Source organism: Dipodomys merriami, unplaced genomic scaffold, assembly GCF_024711535.1.
Source record: "Dipodomys merriami isolate MVZ:Mamm:240054 unplaced genomic scaffold, mDipMer1.0.p SCAF_60, whole genome shotgun sequence".
Lineage (NCBI taxonomy): Eukaryota > Metazoa > Chordata > Mammalia > Rodentia > Heteromyidae > Dipodomys > Dipodomys merriami.
Window position 1 is genome coordinate 83102 of NW_027206180.1, and position 23643 is coordinate 106744.

At 41.3% G+C, this 23643-nt stretch overlaps 1 protein-coding gene and 1 non-coding gene across 3 annotated transcripts in view; both read left to right on the top strand.

Annotated features, from left to right (window-relative positions):
- The window catches only part of LOC138814499 (serine/threonine-protein kinase SMG1), a 91852-nt gene that overhangs the window by 56003 nt on the left and 12206 nt on the right, over positions 1-23643 (top strand). For both annotated transcript variants that reach the window (XM_070003397.1, XM_070003398.1), the window contains 25 exons: positions 69-317; positions 644-928; positions 2490-2634; positions 2734-2872; positions 3992-4222; positions 4328-4505; positions 4991-5152; positions 5629-5846; positions 6121-6275; positions 8279-8501; positions 9584-9830; positions 10360-10589; positions 13145-13393; positions 13901-14039; positions 14126-14235; positions 14606-14824; positions 15493-15683; positions 16607-16779; positions 16935-17214; positions 18224-18496; positions 18720-18954; positions 19533-19759; positions 21589-21739; positions 21832-22021; positions 22617-23086. In XM_070003397.1, coding sequence (XP_069859498.1) covers positions 69-317; positions 644-928; positions 2490-2634; positions 2734-2872; positions 3992-4222; positions 4328-4505; positions 4991-5152; positions 5629-5846; positions 6121-6275; positions 8279-8501; positions 9584-9830; positions 10360-10589; positions 13145-13393; positions 13901-14039; positions 14126-14235; positions 14606-14824; positions 15493-15683; positions 16607-16779; positions 16935-17214; positions 18224-18496; positions 18720-18954; positions 19533-19759; positions 21589-21739; positions 21832-22021; positions 22617-23086 — 5369 coding nt within the window. The remainder of the gene's footprint in view (positions 1-68; positions 318-643; positions 929-2489; positions 2635-2733; positions 2873-3991; positions 4223-4327; positions 4506-4990; positions 5153-5628; positions 5847-6120; positions 6276-8278; positions 8502-9583; positions 9831-10359; positions 10590-13144; positions 13394-13900; positions 14040-14125; positions 14236-14605; positions 14825-15492; positions 15684-16606; positions 16780-16934; positions 17215-18223; positions 18497-18719; positions 18955-19532; positions 19760-21588; positions 21740-21831; positions 22022-22616; positions 23087-23643) is intronic.
- Positions 12139-12271, top strand: LOC138814693 (small nucleolar RNA SNORA66). Its single transcript, XR_011368051.1, has one exon. It is a non-coding gene; the product is annotated as a small nucleolar RNA SNORA66 (small nucleolar RNA).

Sequence of the window (23643 nt, forward strand, 5' to 3'; positions counted from 1 at the left end):
TTGCTCCTGTATTTTCAGTGAGTTAATGAAGTGGAATTGGGGACTGATGAAACGTTTTCTTTTTCCAGAGCAAACAGTCCCAATTAGAAGCCATCTCATGGAGTTAGGCCTGACAGCAGCCAAGTTTGCTAGAAAACGGGGGAATGTGTCGCTTGCGACAAGATTGCTGGCACAGTGCAGTAAAGTTCAACTGGGAAAGACGACCACTGCCCAGGACTTAGTCCAGCATTTTAAAAAACTCTCAACTCAAGGCCAAGTAGATGAAAAATGGGGGCCTGAACTTGATATTGAAAAAACCAAACTGTTGTATACAGCAGGTTAGTAAAATATACAGTATAGTAAAAATCTGTATGACTTATAATAAAAAAAGTGAGAATTTTCAGTTGCTGCAGAAGGTTTAATTCCCGAGTTGTTTTGTAACTGACATGTAATTCAGTGCTTTTAAAAGAAAGTAAATATCTAATATATGCTAATTTTAATTAATATATGCTAATTATCACAGTGTATAAGTAAGAACTATTTCCAGAAATTACTGATTATTACTGAATTAGCTTTTTTTTTTTAAGAGCAAAACATTGTATTGCTGTGAAATAATTATATTTGCTTTTAAGGGTAAATTGTCTTTTTTGTTTGCTGGGTTCAGGCCAATCAACTCATGCGATGGAGATGTTGAGTTCTTGTGCTCTGTCTTTCTGCAAGTCTGCCAAAGCTGAATATGCAGTTGCTAAATCAATTCTGACGCTAGCTAAATGGATTCAGGCTGAATGGAAAGAGATATCTGGACAGCTGAAGCAGGTCTACAGAGCACAACAGCAGCAGAACACCTCAGGTCTTTCTACTCTATCGAAAAACATACTCACTTTAATAGAGCTGCCCACTGTCAACACGATTGAGGAAGAGTACCCTCGGATCGAGAGTGAATCGACAGGTAGCATTTGTTCTTTTCCTTTCTTGAAAAATACTAATTTGTAAGGCTGAAATTTATAATGTAATGCTGGCCATGGAAAACAATGTGATTGAAATGAGGTTTCTGTTGGAAGTAAGGTCCTGCCTCTGATACCTCAATGAAGATATAGCATAGCCTGTGTGGCCTTGAATGTTGAAGTACAGGTTTCTTAATCCTCAGGATGATGTGTGTGCTTGTGTGTGTCTATACATACGCACACCTTCCCCCTACCCCCACCTCTTATCTGGTACTCTCCCATTTGAACCATGCTTCCAGCCCAGCTTTAGGCTAGTTATTTGGAGATGGAATTTTAAGGACTTTGTTGTCCAGGCTAGCTTTGAATCATGATCCTTTAGCTCTCCAGTCTCAGCCTCCTGAGCAGTTAGGAGTACAGTATGAATGATTAGCACCTGACTTCTAACACTGGTACAACTGAACAAAAACTGACAGGTAGTTAATTCAGTCAAAATTCTTCCTCCTCCTCTTTTTTCTCCTCCTTCTTTTCCTTTTCCTCCTGCTCCTCTTTCTCTTCCTTCTTTCTCCTCCTCTTCCTCCTCTTCTTCCTCTTTTTTCCCCTTGGCCTCCTTCTCCCCTTCTCCTCCTCCTCCTGGTAGGAATTGATGCAGGATCACCTCGTAGTATGTAAGTGGGTTCTGACCTGGATCCACAGTCCAAGAAATTTTGGATTTCTTGTTTGTATACTGTGGGGATAATTCTTTCCTGAAACATGAGAAGCATGTACCAATTATTTTGTTGTACTAAAACATAAGATTTGACTGACTTAGGTTGGTCTTATAATTCTAACATGTGCTGTCAGGTCTTGGCACTCATAAAAGAACACGTTTTACATTCATTGTAAATCTTGGCAAATGCACTTTCTCTAGAAAATAAAGATTTCTGCTTAATTAGACTTACTGAATAATATAGTATATTCAGCACTTGTTCATTATTTTTGCCAAAAATGTTTAAAATAACCTTGTCACGAAGAAATGTCCATTCAAATGTAGAATGTGAGACATACTCCGACATTTTTAAAAACTGAACTGTTGCTAAAGTTTATTGTTATAAGAGATGTGTTCTACAACTGCTGAACCAAGCATTACTTGGAAAATGCCAAGTTACTGATTTTAACATACTAAAATTTTATTTTATTTATTTTATTTTATTTTTTTTTGGGTCCGGTCGTGGGGCCTGAACTCTGGGCCTGGGCGCTGTCCCTCAGCTCTTCAGCTCAAGGCTAGCGCTCTACCACTTGAGCCACAGTGCCACTTCCGGCTTTTTTCTTTTTGCTTATGTGGTGCTAAGGAATTGAACCCAGGGCCTCAGGCATGCAAGGCAAGCACTGTACCACTGAGCCACCTTCCCAGCCCATACTAAAATTTTAGAAAAGCACTATCTAAATTTGAAAGTTAATCAAATTATGGAAATTACTGATTGCTCGCAGATAACAAAGACCTAAAATTTTGATGGGAATGTCAGAAATTTCTATATGTAATGCTGTGAATTCTTTCATTCCTCCTCCTCTCACCCCCCATCATGACAGTGCATATTGGAGTTGGAGAACCTGACTTCATTTTGGGACAGTTATATCATCTGTCATCAGTACAGGCACCTGAAGTTGCCAAATCCTGGGCAGCATTGGCTAGTTGGGCTTATCGGTGGGGCAGGAAGGTGGTTGACAATGCCAGGTACGTAGAGTTCAATGTGGAATTCAATGCATTATTAGAATGTCTAATAATTTGATGATACTGAAGTAGAAATATTTGATTATTTGTTTATTTTTACAGTCAGGGAGAAGGTGTTCGTCTGTTGCCTAGAGAAAAATCAGAAGTTCAAAATCTGCTTCCAGATTCTGTAACTGAAGAAGAGAGAGAGAGAATATATGGTATTCTTGGACAGGCTGTGTGTCGACCAGCAGGAATTCAGGCAAGGAAGACACATCTGTGTTGGTGTTCGGTGGTGGCAAGGTTGCCATTCCACTCATTGGTTGTCTGTACTACTTTATTGAATGAGGCAGTTACCATTGCAAATATAAACTTTGGAGTTTTAAGATTAAAAAAAAATGGTTTTGGGCTGGGGAGGTGGCTTAGTGGTAGAGTGCTTACCTTGCATGCTTGAGGTCGGAAGTGGCACTGTGGCTCAAGTGGTAGAGAGCACTAGCCTTGAGTTGAAGAGCTGAGTGATAGTGCCCAGGCGCAGAGTTCAGACCCCACAACTGGGGAAAAAAAATAGTTTAATTTTTTCCTAAGAACATAGTTTCTTGAGAAATCAAGTTATTTCCTTAGGGGCCTTTGAAAACTAGGTGAAGTTCATTTTATATAAATTATATCTCTTAATTACTCTATGATCAGAAATTAGATTCTGGGGTTGGTGCAGCTCAGTGGTAGAGGGGTATACTTAGCATGTGTGAAAGCTCTAGGTTCAAACCCCAGCACTGGAAATGGGGGGTGGAGGTGGGATCTGGTTCTTTACCCTAGATTGGGAGCTGTTAAACCCCTAGAATTTCCCCCTAGAGATTCTGCATGGTGCTTATGCATGTGTGTTGGTGATTCTCAAAATAGCCAGCGTGAAGACCAATGATTAAGTGATGAGTAGTATTCCCTCCCTCTCTGACCCAAGACATCAGTTCTTGAATTCTATTGCATATTCAGTTGTAGTCTTCAGAATCCTGGATTTCATTTGTCAGGCTAAATTCTGATGAGTGAGTTCTTCCCTAAACAGTGGCATCTATGTCTCTGCCAAAGCAGGTGCTAGGTATGTATGTGGTATGAGAAAGGAAGGCTTGTTCATATTCACTATCCAGTTAGCTTTAAACTTTACGAATACAGTATATTTACTCTTCGGTCAGAATCTTGTAATTTAGAAGTATTTAAAGTTCAAACAACTCAGTCTTTGCTTAAATCCTTCATTGCATTCATTAGTAAATACAAAGAAGCCTATTGACGTGGACTGAGTGAATGCAGCAGTAATACTGTGGAATATGTCTTTTTATGACTACCTTACTTTTTAAAAAAAATCACCATTTTATGTCTAATTTTTCTCTAGGATGAGGATATAACACTTCAGATAACAGAGAATGAAGATAATGAGGAAGATGACATGGTCGATGTAATCTGGCGGCAGTTACTTTCAAGCTGCCCATGGCTTTCTGAGCTCGATGAAAGTGCAACTGAAGGCGTTATAAAAGTGTGGAGGAAAGTTGTGGATAGAATCTTCAGCCTGTACAAATTGTCTTGTAGTGCATATTTTACCTTCCTTAAGCTCAATGCTGGTCAGGTAAGTGGCATTATGCTCTAAGAAATCATTTGTACTAGATATTCTTTTTATTACACAAACAAGGGTGAGAAAAAGACCTTTCTTCCCTTAATCTTTCACTGTCAGATTCCTTTGGATGAGGATGACCCCAGGCTACATTTGAGTCACCGGGCAGAGCAGAGCACCGACGATGTGATTGTAATGGCCACCTTGCGACTGCTCAGGTTGCTTGTGAAGCATGCTGGTGAGCTCCGACAGTACCTAGAGCACGGTTTGGAAACAACACCTACTGCCCCATGGAGAGGTGAATCCTAAATAAAAATGCATCAGAGAATATTGTTTCCGAGGTGGACATATGAGCCAAGAAAAGAGAGTAGTTACTTTATACGTTATTAGATGTGTTGCAGAATAGCCATGTTCATAGGGCGTCCTGGACTGCCTGTTATCACAAAGACCTTCCATCTCTCTAACCTTTCCACAGAGTGAGAAGATGGCAATGAAAGTAAATCAGAAAAGATTCTTTGCTTAGCCTTTGTAAAAGTATTTGTATCTGCCTTCTTTGTAAGCATTTGTTGAAAATCCATTTCTCTAGGACACTTTTTGATTAAAGGTTTATATCCTACCAAACTTAGAAATCAAGAGCTATTCTGTATAGTTCTTTGCTATCATGGGGCAACTTTGAGTACTTTAAAATTTGTTCTGATACCAACAGACATCAGGTTTTAACCTTTGGCATCCAGTATATTGACAGGATTTAATGACTTTTTTCCTTTTTTTCTTATCCTGAAGGAATTATTCCACAGCTTTTCTCACGCTTAAATCACCCTGAAGTATATGTGCGTCAGAGTATTTGCAACCTCCTATGCCGTGTAGCTCAAGATTCTCCCCATCTTATATTGTACCCTGCAATAGTAGGGACCATCTCACTCAGCAGCGAATCCCAGGCATCTGGTAGGCAATGCTGAATATTCTGCTTTATGTATACATTATAGTTTTTAAGATTTGTGTTCTAGAGTTGGAAGTAAGAATTATTGACTTGAAGGGCTAAACTGCTCCTAGGATCTGTGTTTTACATGTTATTTTCAGTCTTAACTGTGACCCATAAACCTAGGGAGAAATGGAATTTCTCACATCAGTTCAGGCCCATGGAACAGTTAAGGATTAGGTCAAACTCTAGATTAGGAGAACACCTGATTTGTTAGAAACTTACCATCATCCTGCAGGTCTTTTTCAAGCTTGTAATGTTTAATGTTTATAAATCTGTAAAATGGCAGAATATCCATATTCATTCTTAGTTGTCTTAATGCACAGAAGGAAACTAAGTTAAATGACTTGTGTGAAGGCCAATAGATGATGCATGTTTTCTGTAACAGCATGTGCTCATAGTAGAGACACCCAGATTATCTCCTTTGCCCATTCCACTATAGGAAACAAGTTTTCATCTGCAATTCCAACCTTACTTGGAAATATTCAAGGAGAAGAATTGCTGGTTTCAGAATGTGAGGGAGGAAGTCCTCCTGCTTCTCAGGATAGCAACAAGGATGAACCGAAGAGTGGATTAAATGAAGACCAAGCTATGATGCAGGATTGCTACAGCAAAATTGTGGATAAGCTGTCCTCTGCAAACCCTACTATGGTGTTACAGGTACAAAGAAAACAAACTTGCATGTTTTAAAAAGTTTGATTATATACTCTACCCCTAAAAGCCCTAAAAATAATGCTCGTATAGACTGACTTGAAAATAATATTTGAGAAACAAAGCTTTAAGGATTATCAAGTTTAGTTTTATTTATCTTTGTGGATCTAGTTGGAGGAGGGTCTGTAATTGTATAGTGAGCATTTAACTTGTAGTGCCAGTGTTTGGAGAACTGCATGTGAGCTGAGCTGAGCCAAGCTGAGTGGGGGTGCTATGTACGCAGGTCCAGATGCTGGTGGCAGAGCTGCGCAGGGTCACTGTGCTCTGGGACGAGCTTTGGCTGGGAGTTTTGTTACAACAGCACATGTATGTCCTGAGACGGATTCAGCAGCTGGAAGATGAGGTGAAGCGAGTCCAGAACAACAACACCTTACGCAAGTATGTTTTCCTCCACTTTTGCCCAGAAGATGAAGCCTCTTGGCTTTTTTTTTTTTTAATTTTGCAATCTGGGGTTGGGAAGGTGGCTCAGTGGTAGAGCGCTTGCCTTGCATGCATGAGGCCCTGGGTTCGATTCCTCAGCACCGCATAAGCAAGAAAAGCTGGAAGTGGCGCAGTGGCTCAAGTGGTAGAGTGCTAGCCTTGAGCTGAAGAGCTGAGGGACAGGGCCCAGGCCCAGAGTTCAGGCCCCATGACCGGACTCCCCCCCCCCCCCCCCCCAAAAAAAAAAAAAAAAAAAACAACTTGCAATCTATTTATCATCCTAGCTAGTTTTGCTTTTGTTGGCCCTGGGGCTTGAGCTCCTCAGGGTCTGGACTCTGTCCCTGAGCCTCTTTTTGCTCAAGGCTAGCTCTACCATTTGAGACTCAGTGCCAGTTCTGGCTTTTTCTGAGTAGTTTATTGGAGATAAGAGTCTCATGGACTTTTCTGCCTGGGTGGGATGGCTTTGATCCTTGATCCTTAGCTGCTCAGTCTTTTGAGTAGCTAGGATTATAGGCCTGAGCCACTGGCATCCAGCCGTCATAGCCACTTTTAACTGTACCTACATTCACAATACTATGCCACCATTAGGATTTGTACAATTTATTCTTTAGCCCAAATAAGCACACAGTAATTATTCAACACTGTTTTTTCCATTTAAGACTAATATGGCCCTTGTTTACCTCTTTCTCCTTCTTCATTTTCTGGGCATTTTTGTTGATACTCTCCTAATAGGTATGATGGGGTACCTCATTGTGGGTTTGATTTGCATTTCTTAATGACTTAGATACAGAGCATCTTTTCATGTGCTTGCTCATTATTGGTGGTGAATCTTGTCTGGAGAAGACTGTTGCTGTTAATTAGATTGTGATTTTGTTGTTGAGTTACAGAAATCCTTTTTAGGATCTGGATATTAGCTCCTTATCAGATAGGAGATTTGAAAATACTTTTCTACCCCTCTGGGTTGTCTTTTTGTTCTCTTGGTATACAAATGTTTTAAAGTTCAGCTTAATCTGTTATTCCTCTTGGTGCTATATCCAAGGAAACTGGTGTCACAGAGCCTTCCCCTTTATGTTCACTTCCAACAGTTCTAAAAGTCTCAAGTCTAGGTCATTTTTCCATTCTGAGTTATGTTTGGTTATGATTTAAGGGTAGGATCCAATTTCAGATTTTTGCCATGCAGATAGCCTGTGTTTGCCTAACAGTATTGAAAAGAGAAGCTGCTAGCTGGGCGCTGGTAGCTCACGCCTGTAATCCTAGCTATTCAGGAGGCTGAGATCTGAGTCCGGTTTCAAAGCTAGCCTGGGCAGGAAAGTCTGTGAACTCTTTATTTCCAATAAACCACCAGAAAACCGGAAGTGGTGCTGTAGCTCAAGGGGCAGAGCGCTCGCTAGCCCAGAGTGCTCAGGCCCAGAGTTCAAGCCCCATGGCTGACCAAAAAAAAAGAGAAAAAAGAAGCTGCTTTCTTTTTTTTTTTTTTTTTTTTTGGGTCCGGTCGTGGGGCCTGAACTCTGGGCCTGGGCACTGTCCCTCAGCTCTTCAGCTCAAGGCTAGTGCTCTACCACTTGAGCCACAGCGCCACTTCCGGCTTTTTTCTTTTTGCTTATGTGGTGCTGAGGAATCGAACCCAGGGCCTTGAGCATGCAAGGCAAGCGCTCTACCACTGAGCCACCTTCCCAGCCCAGAAGCTGCTTTCTTATAGGCAGAGTTATTTTTCACACTACTGTGTTAGTAGGTTACTTTGCCAATATTTTACTCTGTTTATATTTATTTTTGGTACTGTTTACTCATACTATATAAATTTGAAGTATGTCACATTTGTTGAAAGCTTTCTTTTAATTAGCTTACATTAGTTATCTAGGAAGGGATTTCAGTGTTAAGTTTCCACACATACTTGCAACGTATTCCAGTTGTTGTAAAACTTGAATTATGGTAACTTTCTGAATAAATGTCTTGCTGCATAGAGAAGAGAAAATTGCCATCATGCGGGAAAAGCACACAGCTCTTATGAAGCCCATTGTGTTTGCCTTGGAACATGTGAGGAGTATCACAGCAGCCCCTGCAGAAACACCCCATGAAAAGTGGTTTCAGGATAACTATGGTGAAGCCATTGAAAATGCCCTGGAAAAGCTGAAGACCCCATCAAACCCTGCAAAGCCTGGAAGCAGCTGGATTCCATTTAAAGAGGTATAAAATAGTCTGAAAAAAGCTACGTGTGTGCGTGTGTGTGTGTGTGTGTGTGTGTGTGTGTGTGTGTGTGTGTGTGTGTGTGTGTTGGATTGAACCTAAAGCTGTGTGTGTGTGTGCGTTGGATTGAACCTAAGGGACTTGGGCATGTTGGTAAGGTCCTCTACCAGTGAACTATATCCCCAACTCCTCATCCATGTGTTGTATGTAACTAAACAGTGATTATGTGAAAGTTCCACTGTTTATTCTTCTGTCATTTGATACTTGTGGGATTGCCAGTTACTTGTTTTTATGAACAAATTGCTGAAGATTGCATTGAAAATTTTTCACACAGCCAAAAGCCCCACTGTTCATTAATTCAGATGCAGTTTGTTGAGTAGGGACATTGTTGGACATCTGATCTATTGTTCCCTGTGATTATTAGAAGGGATTGTAGTTCGTAGCATACTTTAAGTAATCAGAGCTGTGTTTACTTTTCTATTGGAAGCATTCTTACCTAAAGCCATGTATGGTGGCACATACCAGTAATCTCAGCTCTTGTGAGGTGGAGGCTGGGGGATCTTGAGGTTAAGGCCACCCAAGGCTACATTAGAAGACTGTCTCAGAAACAAATTCTTACAAACAAATTCTTTCCTGATGTGCTTTCTTTTTTCTCTTCAATGAAATAAGAGTAGGTAAAGCCTCATTTCTTTTTCCTTAAAATTTAATGTGAATGTCTTTTAAATTGGCTTCCTAAGAGTGAGTGTGGCTGCTAGCTATCTCTTTTGCTCCATTAGGAGGGCCACATTGATTTGTCTTGGCATTGTTGGGCATAGTAAGTAAGGACTAAAATATGGAATTTGTGACTACAGCGGTAATTTTCTTCTGTCTCCCTGATTATATTGGTTATTTGGACAGAGGAGGAAGTGAAGGATCGTATCAAATGGGAATCTTACAGAGCATAGCAGGATACGTCCTGTTGTGTCACCTCCCAAATGGTCCATATTCCCAGCAGCAATTATGTGTAGGGCTGTAAAATCAGTGTGGAAGGAAATATGTTACAATCCTAACATAGACTTATTTTTCCCATCTTATGAGTATAGATAATGCTGAGTTTGCAGCAGAGAGCCCAGAAACGTGCAAGTTACATATTACGCCTTGAAGAAATCAGCCCATGGTTGGCTGCCATGACTAACACTGAAATTGCTCTTCCTGGGGAAGTCTCAGCCAGAGACACAGTCACAATCCACAGCGTGGGTGGAACCATTACAATTTTACCAACTAAAACCAAACCCAAGAAACTTCTCTTTCTAGGATCAGATGGGAAGAACTATCCTTATCTTTTCAAAGGTAGGGCTTAACTTCATTTTAAAGAAAAGTGTTAGTCTTGTGTGTGTGTGTGTGTGTATGTTTGTTGGTTGTGGGGCCTGAACTCTGGGCCTGGGCACTGTCCCTCAGCTCTTCAGCTCAAGGCTAGCACTCTACCACTTGAGCCACAGTGCTACTTCTGGCTTTTTCTGCTTATGTGGTGTTGAGGAATGCATGCAAGGCAAGCACTTTGCCACTGAGCTACCTTCCCAGTCCCTGTTGTGTGTGTTTTGAGAAGTTTATCCTGGTGATTTGCTGTATGTCCTGTAACTACATGGGGTAGTTTGAACAGCACTGGTTGGATGGGTGTAGCAAGATTCCCTCCCCTCCCCTTTTGCATGTGAACCATTAGAAGCAGAACTGAGGCATGGTGCATAATGCTAATTCCTGTAGAATCTTCTAACTTACTCAAGTGTGCCTTATTGTTCTGTTTGTTGTTGAAAACATAGGAAGTGATATACTTTGACTTCATTTAGTTACCTACCCCAGCAACTTTTTTTTAATTTCATAGGACTGGAGGATTTACATCTGGATGAGAGGATAATGCAGTTCTTATCTATTGTGAATACCATGTTCGCTACGATCAATCGCCAGGAAACACCCCGTTTCCATGCTCGACACTATTCGGTAACACCACTGGGCACAAGGTCAGGGCTGATCCAGTGGGTGGATGGAGCCACACCCTTATTTGGTCTTTACAAGCGATGGCAACAGCGGGAAGCTGCCTTGCAAGCACAAAAGGTTAGCAACATTGCAATATGGATAGCTTCATTTGAATGTTTTTATGCAGGTTCATTAACATATTCAGTAGTTTTGTGGAATATTTCTAGACTATACTTGAACATGTTTGCATGTTTATTAAGCATTAAAGCAGGAAACACGTGAGGTTCTTTGGAAAGTGATTTGGGGGTGTGTGGAGGATTTTTGTCATGTTTAACAGTTCTTATTTCAAATGTAAAAGTTTAGTACAAACCTTTTTGGTATTTTTTGGTGTTCATAGGAGGGCCTAGGTACTGTCCTTTAGCTTTCTCACTCTAGGCTGGCTTCTACCACTTACTTGATACATAGCTCCACATTCAGGTTTTGGTGTTTAATTGGAGAAAAGAGTCTTATGGACTTTACTGTATTAGGCTGGTTTTGAACTGTGTTCCTCAGATCTCAGCTTTTTGAGTAGGTAAGATTATATAGATGTGACTCGCTGGTTCTTGGTAATACAAGCCATTTTTTTTTTTTTTAATTGTATTTTATTTTATTTGAGAACATACTGTACAGAGGGGCAACAATTACATGGGCAGGATAATGCATACATTTCTTACCAAGCATTGCAGCCTCCTCCTTTGTTTACCCTTCACTTCCCTTCCCCGTCTCCCCCCTCCCCCCACCCAATTTTACCCCCCTCCCCCCACCCAATTATACCCCCCTCCCCCCCCACACCGAAATTGTAAAGCTGGTTTTGACATGACATTTTGTACTTCTCATTGTTGCAACAGGTCCACCTGAATCCTTAAACGACTTGTTTGTCCCCATCTCCTCCACATGTTATACTAACATCAAATATAGTGAAAGCGGGGGTTACACTGTGGGGGAGGGACATACAAAGCAACAAAGAAATAATCTTATAAATGCATTAGAAACACATGCATGAAAGAAACGAAAACATTAAAATACATATTTAAGGTTTCATTTTCCTAACATCACATTATCTGGCCTTTTCCGCTTGACTCATACCTATACTAGATATTGCAAATAAGGGAAACCATGGGACCTATGCTTCTTTGGGCCTGGCTTACTTCACTTAATATAATTTTTTCCAAACCTTTCCATTTCCTAACAAATGGGGAAATGTCATTCTTTCTGATGGAGGCATAGAATTCCATTGTGTATATATACCACATTTTCTTGATCCATTCATCTACTGAGGGGCATCTGGGTTGGTTCCATATCTTAGCTATGGTAAATAATGCTGCAATAAACATAGTTGTGCTGGTAGCTTTAGTGTGGTCTTGTTATACAAGCCATTTTTTGCAGGACTTAGGATTTTTTCTTTTAAAAACACAAATAGGGGGCTGGGAAGGTGGCTTAGTGGTAGAGCGCTTGCCTTGCATGCATGAGGCCCTGGGTTCAATTCCTCAGCACCACATAAGCAAAAAGAAAAGCTGGAAGTGGCACTGTGGCTCAAGTGGTAGAGCGCTAGCCTTGAGCTGAAGAGCTAAGGGACAGTGCCCAGGCCCAGAGTTCAGGCTCCAGTACCGGACCCCCCCAAAAAAAAACCCAAAACAAAACACAAATAGTGCAAACTCGATCACTAGCTCTGCATAATGTAGCAGAAGCTAAGGGAACCAAGATTGCTAAAGTAATTGAGGTGATGGGAGCTTACTTGCCTTAGAAGCCACTGAGGTGGCTCTTCCCTTCCTAGAACAGAGTAAAAAAAAAAGAGGATATGCATGCAACACAATATTTTTGCCATTTAAAAAAAAATTTAAGGAAAGGATAGACCAGAGAAATGTGACAGATTGTTTTAACCAAACTTGTTTTCTGGAAGTATGTTTTATAAAAATAAATGTTTGAGATGCACAAATGCCATTGGACTGGTTGTGGTTATCAACTGCTCAGTAATTAGTATTTCACATCTCTATGCTTTCATTAGTATTATGAAGGTCTTTAGATGTTCAAGTAATTAAAAAGCTTTGAGACCCATATATTTTTAAATTGGTAAATATAAAACTTTAAGGGTAGAATTAGTCTTACTCTATATTGTGGATTTTGTAATTTGATTTAGACTAGGAGTTAAGGTTTGTTTTAGCAGCTGAGTTATTAATATATGGCAGGATCTAGAAGTAAGTGCTCAGGATATTAAGTAAATTTATATAGTGTTAGCCTCATCACAAGAAAATGCTTACAATTAGGGGTAGGTATAGGAAGGTATAGGAAGACACCTTTAGAAGGTGTCTGTTTTCTTCTTTAATGTTTTTATGGTGCTAAAGCTCAAAGTCTGACACATGTGAAACATGCTTGAGCAAGGCAAGACCTGTCGCTCTGGTACCAGAGTCACATTGTTAATTGTTCTGTAGGCTCCTTGTTGTGCATAGAAGCTACTCACTGGTGTGGTAGTACACTCATGATCCAAGAACCAGGAGGCTAATGCAGGTGGATCTCAAGTTCAAGGCCAGGCTGAGCTGTAGTGTAGAGCATTACATTGCCTCAAAATAAAAAGAGAAAGGAATAAAATACTACTTCACATTTGGAATAATTTTTGTCTTGTTTTTTCTAATGTGTGTGTGTGTATGTTTTTTAAGGCTCAAGATTCCTATCAGACACCTCAGAATCCTGGCATTGTACCCCGTCCTAGTGAACTTTACTATAGTAAAATTGGCCCAGCTCTGAAAACCGTTGGTCTTAGCTTGGATGTATCCCGTCGGGACTGGCCCCTACATGTGATGAAGGCAGTGTTGGAGGAGTTAATGGAGGCCACACCCCCAAATCTCCTGGCTAAAGAGCTTTGGTCATCTTGTACCACCCCTGATGAATGGTGGAGAGTCACACAGGTATGTTGGGTTTCGACTATAACCGTGTCTTCTTGTTTGTCTGGTTTGTCTGTCTCCTCTTCTTCCCTCTGTCCCTAAATAAAGACTTGGTAGTTTGAAACCTGTATATGAATCTTACTTTATAGTTAAAAAGTTGTAGCCATGTCTGTATCTAAAGGCAGGAAGGAGCAGGTTGCTGGATGAAGTGGCAAAAAATAAAATCTTAGGTGTATGTGTGTGGGGGGGCGGGGGGGGTGGGGGGGGAGGCTATCAAAGGAGGTTGAAGGGAAATAGTTGAAAACCTAGCATCCTGATGCTTACACAGCACCTGGAGGATCCCCCAGTGCAGGGTAGCTGCAGCCAGGGCGCTGAGCTCACAGAGCTGTATGAACACATTGAGCTCTACAGGAGTCTTGAGGAGCACTTCTGTGTTGTCTGTTTTAAGATCAGGGGTAGGCTTCTGTCCACGGTAGAGCATAGGGAGGACTATAGTATTAATGATGCTTCCCTTACTCCCTGCCTCTGTAGTCTTATGCAAGATCTACTGCTGTCATGTCTATGGTTGGCTACATTATTGGACTTGGAGATAGACACTTGGACAATGTCCTCATAGATATGACAACTGGAGAAGTGGTCCACATAGATTACAATGTGTGCTTTGAAAAAGGTAAGGTGAAAGTGGACTTGCACTTCTACAGGAGGGTCAGATAATTTCAGTGTAACAGCCAAAGTATAACAATTTGTCTTTTCAAGGTAAAAGCCTTAGAGTTCCTGAGAAAGTCCCTTTCCGAATGACACAAAACATTGAAACTGCACTTGGTGTTACTGGAGTAGAAGGTGTTTTTAGGCTTTCTTGTGAGCAGGTATGCAGTTTTTTTCTCTTCTCCTATTGTACTTTATCTATTAAATGAAGGAGACCTGTTGAATGAAAATTTTAAAAATGTCAGGATCTAGGTGGTTCACCCCTGTAATCCTAGCTCCTCAGGAGGCCGACATCTGAGATCATGGTTTGAAGCCAGCCTAGGCAGGAAAGTCCCTCTTGTCTTCAGTTGAACTACAAAAAAGCCAGAAGTGGAACTGTGTTGTGGCTCTAGTGGTAGAGTGCTTGCTTTGAGCAAAAAAGCTGAGAGACTACACCTATGCCCTGAGTTGGAGCCCCAATACCAGCACAAAAGAGAAGAAAAATTTTTTAAATTCATTGAGGAAACTTACTTGAGACTCTTCTGAAAATAGGTGCTACACATTATGCGGCGTGGCCGAGAGACTTTGCTGACACTCCTGGAGGCCTTTGTGTATGATCCCTTGGTGGACTGGACAGCAGGAGGCGAGGCTGGGTTTGCTGGAGCTGTCTATGGTGGAGGTGGCCAGCAGGCTGAGAGCAAGCAGAGCAAGCGAGAGATGGAGCGAGAGATCACCCGCAGCCTCTTTTCTTCCAGAGTAGCTGAAATAAAGGTGAAGACGAGTGATGTAATAAGATACTGACGCCTTTCTATTAAGAGCGTAAATATGTCCATTTAAAAAAGACAACAAAAGCACTGGTGGATTCCTGTAATCCTAGCTACTCAGCAGGCTAAGGGCTCAAGAGGTAGAGGGCCAGGCCTTAAGTGAAAAAGTCAAGTGAGAGCATCCTGAGTTCACACTTCAGTACTGGCACCAACCAAAAAAAAAAAAAAGAAAAAGAAAAAAATACTTTCTGTATTTTGTTTTCAAGATTAGTGTATAATATTGGAATGACAGTTAAATGTGAGAATTTGATGCCATCTCTTTATTAAGCAGTGCTCCCATCCATAGTTCCATAACCTCTCCTAAGAGGTAGGTTAATAATTTGGGAAACAATGGAACCAATTCAAGTGCTTCCTAGATGAATAACCTTACCTCCCTGTCTGTAGCTGGTGATGCCAGTTTGTTTTGTGTAATGTATTTTTAGGAAGCAATGGCTGTGTGAATTTGAATGAATGTGTTGGTTATCTTTGTGTGTGAAAGGGAGGTGATGCCATCTTCCTTTCATGTTCTGTTGAGGTTTAGGCAAGAATACATTCATATCCGCCTTTCTTGATTCTTGTACAAACATTTAGGCACTGATGACCCAGATTCTCCCTAATCATAAACCCTTTCTTTAGGTGAACTGGTTTAAGAACAGGGATGAGATGCTGGTTGTGCTTCCCAAGCTGGACAGTAGCTTAGAGGAATATCTCAGCCTACAAGAGCAGCTGACGGATGTGGAAAAACTACAGGGAAAGCTGCTAGAGGAAATAGAGTTTCTAGAAGGAGCTGAAGGAGCAGATCATCCTTCACACACGCTACAACATAGGTTTGAAACAGGATTGATTTTGTATTTGTAAAATGTCACTTTGGGACTGGGAAGGTGGCTCAGTGGTAGAATGCTCACCTTGCATGCATGAGGCCCTGAGTTTGGTTCTTCAGCACCACATAAGCTCAAAAAGCCAGAAGTGGCTCTGTGGCTCAAGTGGTAGAGTGAGCTGAAGAGCTGAGGGACAGCACCCAGGCCCAGAGTTCAGGTCCCACTACGGGGGGGTGGGGGGGGAAGGGGCGGGGAAAGGGAGGGGGGAGGGGGTAACCTTGAATTAAGGTGACTGTAGCAAAAAAAAAAAAAAAAGACTGTAGCAGTTCATAAAGTCAGAAAAAGTTCTCTGAAGGACCTTAGTTTTAAAGTGTTAACCAGCAGTTTACTTAAATGTGTAACCAGTTAGGGTAGATAAGTAGGTTTAGTGAATACACTTGGGTTCATAAAACCTGAGGTTTGTTTTTCTCTAGTTGTCTCTTAGTCTTTACTTATTTGTAAAGAGGTACTTTTTCTATCTGCTTTATTGTTTTACACTTACTCAGTTAAATTGAGGGACCTGAGGGACTGTACTTCTACCACACATGCTCAGTGTTTCAGTGCTCAGTAATCTGGAGTTGAATGTGCAAGTGCCAAGCATAGCAGGAGGCATGCAGATTACAATATCTGTCAAGCTTCAATTCTCTACCTTCAAGGAGCTCAAAATCTGTCAGATATGATACATTTATGTAAAACGTCACATAGCCTAGGGAATTACAGGGCTAGGAAAATTGAGAGGAGTAAAGAACATTTGAGCAGGACCCTGAGTCAAGATTGAAAAGCAGCTACTTAGACAGATGTTGTACATCTGACTGAGCAAGGTCCAGGTTGTTAAATAGGTAGGAGAATGAGCAGCATGTAATCTGTGAGTTGTTGGATTGTTTCCCTCTTAGGTATTCTGAACATACTCAACTACAGACCCAGCAAAGAGCAGTTCAGGAAGCAATCCAGGTCAAGCTGAATGAATTTGAACAGTGGATAACACATTATCAGGCTGCGTTCACTAATTTAGAAGCAACACAGCTTGCAAGTTTACTTCAGGAGATCAGCACACAAATGGACCTTGGTATGAGTTGGCTTCTTTTGCATATACCTGGGTATGGGTTCTGTGCATATGTGCGTGTGTGCGTGCGTGTGTGTGTGCGTGTGTGTGTGGTGTGTGTGTGTGTGTGTGTTTCTAATTTGTACTCTAGTTGAAATGTGACTGTCTTTTACCAAAAGGTCCCCCAAGCTATGTGCCAGCAACAGCCTTTCTGCAGAATGCTGGCCAGGCCCACCTGATCAGCCAGTGTGAGCAGCTGGAGGGTGAAGTTGGCGCTCTTCTGCAGCAGAGACGCTCGGTGCTTCGAGGCTGTCTGGAACAGCTACACCACTATGCAACTGTTGCTCTGCAGTATCCAAAAGCCATATTTCAGAAACACCGAATTGAACAGTGGAAGACCTGGATGGAAGAGCTTATCTGCAACACCACAGTAGAGCGTTGTCAAGAACTCTACAGAAAGTAAGTTGACAGCAGTCAGTTCCCCTCCATGTCTCAGTAATGTTCAATTTTTGAATCACATCAGTATTATTTTCTCTGAAAAGGTGAAATCTGAATGGAGTCATCCCCCCATTCCATGCTTGAGACAGGGTCTGTCCTCCTGCATCAGCCTCCCAACTAGTAGATATTTGCCACCAGTCCTGGCTGTATTGGCTTTAAAAGGATATGAACCTATTTTTTCCCTCATAGGCAATTTTTTCCCCCTGCTAATTAAGCTATATCCCAGTGGTGAGATTAGTTTAAGGAGAGCTAGACTCAAAACTTGACTATATTGGTCACCAAGTCATTTTAGGAATTTGCTTAAACTCTGTAGACTTTTATCTGAGAAATGGAAATTCTTACCCCAGCTCTCGTGTGTGTGTGTGTGTGTGTGTGTGTGTGTGTGTGTGTGTGTGTGTGTGTGTGTGTGTGTGTGTGTGTGTGTGTGTGTGTGTGTGTGTGTGTGTGTGTGTGTGTGTGTGTGTGTGTGTGTGTGTGTGTGTGTGTGTGTGTGTGTGTGTGTCTGGGTCCTGGGGCTTGAACTCAAGACTTTTATCTGAGAAATGGAAATTCTTACCCCAGCTCGTGTGTGTGTGTGTGTGTGTCTGTGTGTGTGTGTCTGTGTGTCTGGGGCTTGTGTGTGTGTCTGGGGCTTGTGTCTGTGTGTGTGTGTCTGGGTCCTGGGGCTTGAACTCAGGGCCTGAGTGCTGTCCCTGACCTTTTCTTTGCTTGAGACTAGCATTTTGCCGCCTGAGCCACAGCTCCAGTTCCACCTTGGTGTTTAATTGGAGCTAAGAGTTTCATGGATTATCCTGCCCAGGCTGGCTTCAAATCTTGATCCTTAGATCTCAGCCTCTTGAGTAGCTGGGATTACAGGCGTTACCCATTGGCTTGATTCCAGCTTGATTCCTGCTCTTCAGTTGAAATAGAATACAAAGTTGTCTTACATAATTTGCCAAGCATGAATGTTAATTCTTTCTTGTTTTTATAGATATGAAATGCAGTATGCTCCCCAGCCACCCCCAGCTGTGTGTCAGTTCATCACTGCCACTGAAATGACCCTGCAGCGATATGCAGCAGACATAAACAGCAGGCTTATCCGACAAGTGGAACGCTTAAAACAAGAAGCTGTCACTGTGCCCGTTTGTGAGGACCAGTTGAAAGAAATCGAACGTTGCATTAAAGTTTTCCTTCATGAGAATGGAGAAGAAGGATCTTTGAGTCTAGCAAGTGTCATTATTTCTGCGCTTTGTACTCTCACAAGGTGAGTTGGCATCATATTGGGCCATTTCATTGTCCTAAAAATTGATGCCTTATGAAGATTTCATGTTTTCTTTTTAATTCCATATATAAAGTGGTATTGTAATTTTCCTTCATCTTTTTAGCATTGCTTTCTTTTCAGGTTTTGAAGTCCCTTCTAGCCCCCTCTATTGTGTATATGTTTAACTGAGTCATTTCCCTGTGCACGTGTTTATTATCTCATTTAGGCGCAACCTAATGATGGAAGGGGCAGCCTCAAGTGCTGGGGAACAGCTGGTTGACCTGACGTCTCGGGATGGAGCCTGGTTTTTAGAGGAGCTGTGCAGCATGAGTGGGAATGTCACTTGCTTGGTTCAGTTACTGAAGCAGTGCCACCTGGTGCCACAGGACTTAGACATCCCAAACCCCATGGAAGCCTCCGAGGCTGTTCACTTAGCCAATGGTGTATATACCTCATTGCAGGTAAACATGCTAACCTCAGTTTTAAAAGTTGAGCATTGTCTTTTTCATTAAAAGAAAACATGGACTTCCTCTTGGTTGTTGAAGCAGCCGTTTAAATAAAGATCAAAGCTGAGTATGGGATGTTAGAGTTCTGGGAAACTAGTTGAATCATAAGTTGATCATCGGCCTTGGATACATTTATTTCTCATAGACAGAATAAATTTTATAAGTAGTTTTTTTATTTTTTTGTTGGTCGTGGGGTTTGAATTCTGGGCCTGGGCACTGTCCCTGTGCTCTTCAGCTCAAGGCGAGTGTTCTACCGCTTGAGCCACAGCTCTGCTTTTGTTTTCTAGTGGTTTATTGGAGATAAGAGTCTCACAGATTTTCCTGCCCAGGCTGGCTTTGAACTGTGATCCTCAGATCTCAGCCTCCTGAGTAGCTAGGATTACAGGCATGAGCCACTGGCACCCAGCCAATTTTATGAGTTTTGTAGCCACTTCTAGTTTCTAATTGCATACATTTTTTTTTTTTTTTTTTACTTTTATGGCATCAAATCTTCCCTCTTAAACCCCAAACACATACTTCTCTTTTGTTTTTAGGAATTGAATTCAAATTTTCGACAAATCATCTTCCCAGAAGCACTTAGATGTTTAATGAAAGGGGAGTCCACCTTAGAAAACATGCTCCATGAATTGGATAGTCTCATTGAGCAGACAGCTGATGGTGCTCCTCTGCAGACTATAGTTGAATCTCTTCAAGCCTACCTAAGAAATGCAGCTATGGGACTCGAAGAAGAAACACATGCCCATTACATTGATGTTGCCAGGCAAGTGAATTCTATGTATTGTTGCCCCATGAAAGAGGTGGGGCAGCCAGGTAAAGGGATTCTAAGTTCTACCTCCACTGTAAATTGCTTTTACCTTTCAGAGCAAGTATAATTACAAATGCCCATACTCCTCTCTTTAGTGGGGGTAGGGGAAAACAAAGAGGTTTAAATGCAGGACAGGGACTCACACTTGCAAGACAGGTGCTTTATCACGATCACTTGTTTTGGTTATTGTTCAGTCACATTTTCCCTTAGGCTGCCTGTGGACTGTGGTCTTTCTACTTCCTGCACAGCTAGGACCTTTAGCTCACATCACTGTGCTGGCTTGTTGGTTGAGATGGGGCCTTGCTAATTTTTTGCCCAGATTGGCTTTGTATCTACAGAGTAGCTGGAATTATAGGTGTTAGCTACTGCACCCAGCCCAAGTGCCTTTAAAAAAAATACTCTACGATGATTGTAGTTTCACTGGAAATTGTCTTTAGGAATACAATAGGAAGGCTCTGTGGCTACTTTACCCTTCATCCACCCTCTTCCAGTGTTCTGGAGACTGTAGCTCCAAAATAACCAATAAAAGCTGGGTGGGAGGTATGACTTAAGTGGTAGAGTCCCAGCTGAAAAAGTCAGTAGAGTGAGAATGAAGACACTGAATTCATGTCCAGGTATCAGTTAAAGAAAAAAGAGTTGAATCCCTTATTTTTATATATTTCTTCATTTATTTTATTTTTATCTTTGAGTTAGCATACATTTACGACGTATTTTAGTTGTTTTAGTCATACAATAAGAGTATAACTGATTTAGATTATTCATGTAATTGTCATAATTTCTACCAATACAAAAAAAAGTTAGGGCTTGAGGTGTGGCTTAAGTGGTTGAATGTCTGCCTAGTAAAGATGAGCCTCTGTGTACCTTTCATACCTCTGTTTATCTGCTGTCTTTTCCAAGGCACTCTCCCCTCACACTGAAGGTATGCTTAGGATGACAAGCTGCATTATTTCTGTGGTAGCCTGTGTGTGCCTTGTTTGAGTAAGTCTCAAGGAAGAATTCATAGCCTTGTCTTGCAGCTCTTTTCCAATAGAAATTGTTCTGGTTAATATTTTAAATCCTAAAACCTTTTCCTGGTTCCACTTATTAGGATGGATAGATAAGGATGGAACTAGGTAACTATTTTACTGATAGTAATTGTGTGTACTTGCAGTTATTTTTTGCTTTTTATGTAACATGTTTAGAGAGAGCACAGGATGTATTAGTATTATATATATATCTTAATGATATTAGGAAATAGGAAGTTTAACAAAGATTGTGCATTCAGAATGCACACAAAATTCCAAAGCTAGGTTTATGGCTTAAGTGAATGAGCACCTATCTAATAGGTGTAAGGCCTCGAATTTAGATCTTTGGCCACCAAAAAGAAAAAACACAATGTGCAGAATTTCAAACTAAATCTATCCAAAATGTTTTGGTTTGTTGTTTCTAGTTGGTTCATCATGTGATTAGAAAAATTTGCTAGATCTACCAATTTTAAAAAAATTATCCTTGACATTGGTCTAGGATGCAAGTTTAGGTTATTTCATATTTTGAACATAAAGTGAGTTTAATACTTTCTGTAACTTTTAACATATCATAACCCAGGTTTGCACAAAGTTTAATGATACTGGGTTAGCTTTGTTGGCTTCATGTAGGTGACACGAAATAGCATTTTCTCATGACATTCCTTCTTCAAGCCAGATTTGCTGACCTTGCATACTGTCCCTGAGATGGCTGATTTTTATGTTCCCTCCTCTTGGATTTCTCTTCAAGGAGGATCTTAACTCTGTTTTCTTTTTCTCTAGAGTACTGCATGCCCAATACGGTGAATTAATCCAACCAAGAAATGGTTCTGTTGATGAAACACCTAAAATGTCAGCTGGCCAGATGCTCTTGGTAGCATTTGATGGCATGTTTGCCCAGGTTGAAACAGCTTTTGGTTTATTAGTTGAAAAGGTAAATGTGGGGTTGGTTTTATGAATTATATAAGGGCAGTGTAATAAGTGTGAGAACAGAGAAAAAACAATTTTTTTCTTTCATTTACAAAGTTAAACAAGATGGAAATTCCTGTTGCTTGGAGGAAGATTGATATCATTCGGGAAGCAAGAAGTACCCAAGTTAATTTTTTTGATGATGACAATCACCGGCAGGTGCTAGAAGAAATTTTCTTTCTAAAAAGACTACAGACAATTAAAGAGTTCTTCAGGCTCTGTGGTACTTTTTCTAAAACATTGTCAGGTAATATTTCAGTGTGTGTGTGTGTGTGTGTAATATTTCATCGTGTGTGTGTGTGTGTGTGTGTGTGTGTGTGTGTGTCTGTCTGTCTTGGGAGCTGTCCCTGTGCCTCTTTATGCTCAGGGCTAAATGCTCTACCACTTGAACTACTGTACCATTTCCAGTTTTTGAGTAGTTAATTGACAATAAGAGTCTCATGGGGACTTTTCAGCCCTGGCTGGATTCGAACCACGATCCTCAGATCTCAGGCTCCTGAGTAGCTAGGATTTACAGGCATGAGCCACCTGGCTAATATTTCACCTTTAAACATCTAGGTTTAACCTTTGGAACGGAGCTTCATATAATTGTACATTCATAAAATTGGAAGTGCTTTAAATAAGCAGCATTTCTCCCTCCTTTTAAAAGGTTATATTTTTGTAACCTTTATGTAGTTGTATAAAGATGTTACCATTCAACATATCAGTTTCTGAATATAATGCATCTTGATCCACATCACTCATCATTCTGCTCTTTCCCTCCCAAGCCTGCCCCCCCTCCTTTTTTTTAAACTAATCTTATTTCTGCATAAGGTACTTCAAGAAAATTTTCCTTTTCTTAGGATCAAGTTCACTTGAAGATCAGAATACTGTGAATGGTCCTGTGCAGATTGTCAATGTGAAAACACTTTTTAGAAACTCTTGTTTCAGTGAGGACCAAATGGCCAAACCCATCAAGGCCTTCACAGCTGACTTCGTGAGGCAGCTCTTGATAGGCCTCCCAAACCAAGCCCTGGGGCTCACACTGTGCAGCTTTATCAGTGCCCTGGGCGTGGACATCATTGCCCAGGTGGAGGCCAAGGATTTCGGTGCTGAAAGCAAGGTTTCTGTGGATGACCTGTGTAAGAAAGCAGTGGAGCACAACATCCAGGTGGGGAAGTTCTCTCAGCTGGTGATGAACAGGGCGACTGTGCTAGCTAGCTCCTACGACACAGCATGGAAGAAGCACGACCTTGTGCGCAGGCTGGAAACCAGCATTGCTTCCTGTAAGACAAGCCTGCAGCGTGTCCAGCTCCAGATCGCCATGTTCCAGGTATGCTCAGAAAGGAGAGGCACCTGTATGAAACAACACAAGAGGAGGAAAAATTTAACTCCCTCAGCGTGCCAATCTATAGCAAACTTACCTTCGGATTCAAGGCTCCTTGTTTATCTCTGAAGGTGGGATCATTTCATGTGCACAGTCTGTGCTCTTTGAATTTGTTTCCATCAGGCTGCATCATAAGTATTATCATGTCAGTGAGTATTCGTGGTGGACGTAATAGGGCAGTATTAGGTTTTTTGTTTAGTTTGGATTTTATTTTATTGTTTCCCAGTACTGAGGTTTGAATTCAAGGGACTCATGCTTACTTGGCTGGTATTTACCATTCTCAGTGGTAGAGCCTCTAGCCAGAGTTTTTGCTAGGTATTTTTGGAGATGGAGTCTTTAGGCTTTTCTTTCTGGGCTGGTTTCCAATCATGATCTTCTGGATCTCAGCCTTTTGTGTTTCTAGGATTACAAGTTCAAGCACGAACCACTGACAGCCCTGGTATTCAAGGCAGGCAGTCTTACTGCTGAGCCACAACTCTAGCTCAGTGAGTTGTTGTTTTTTC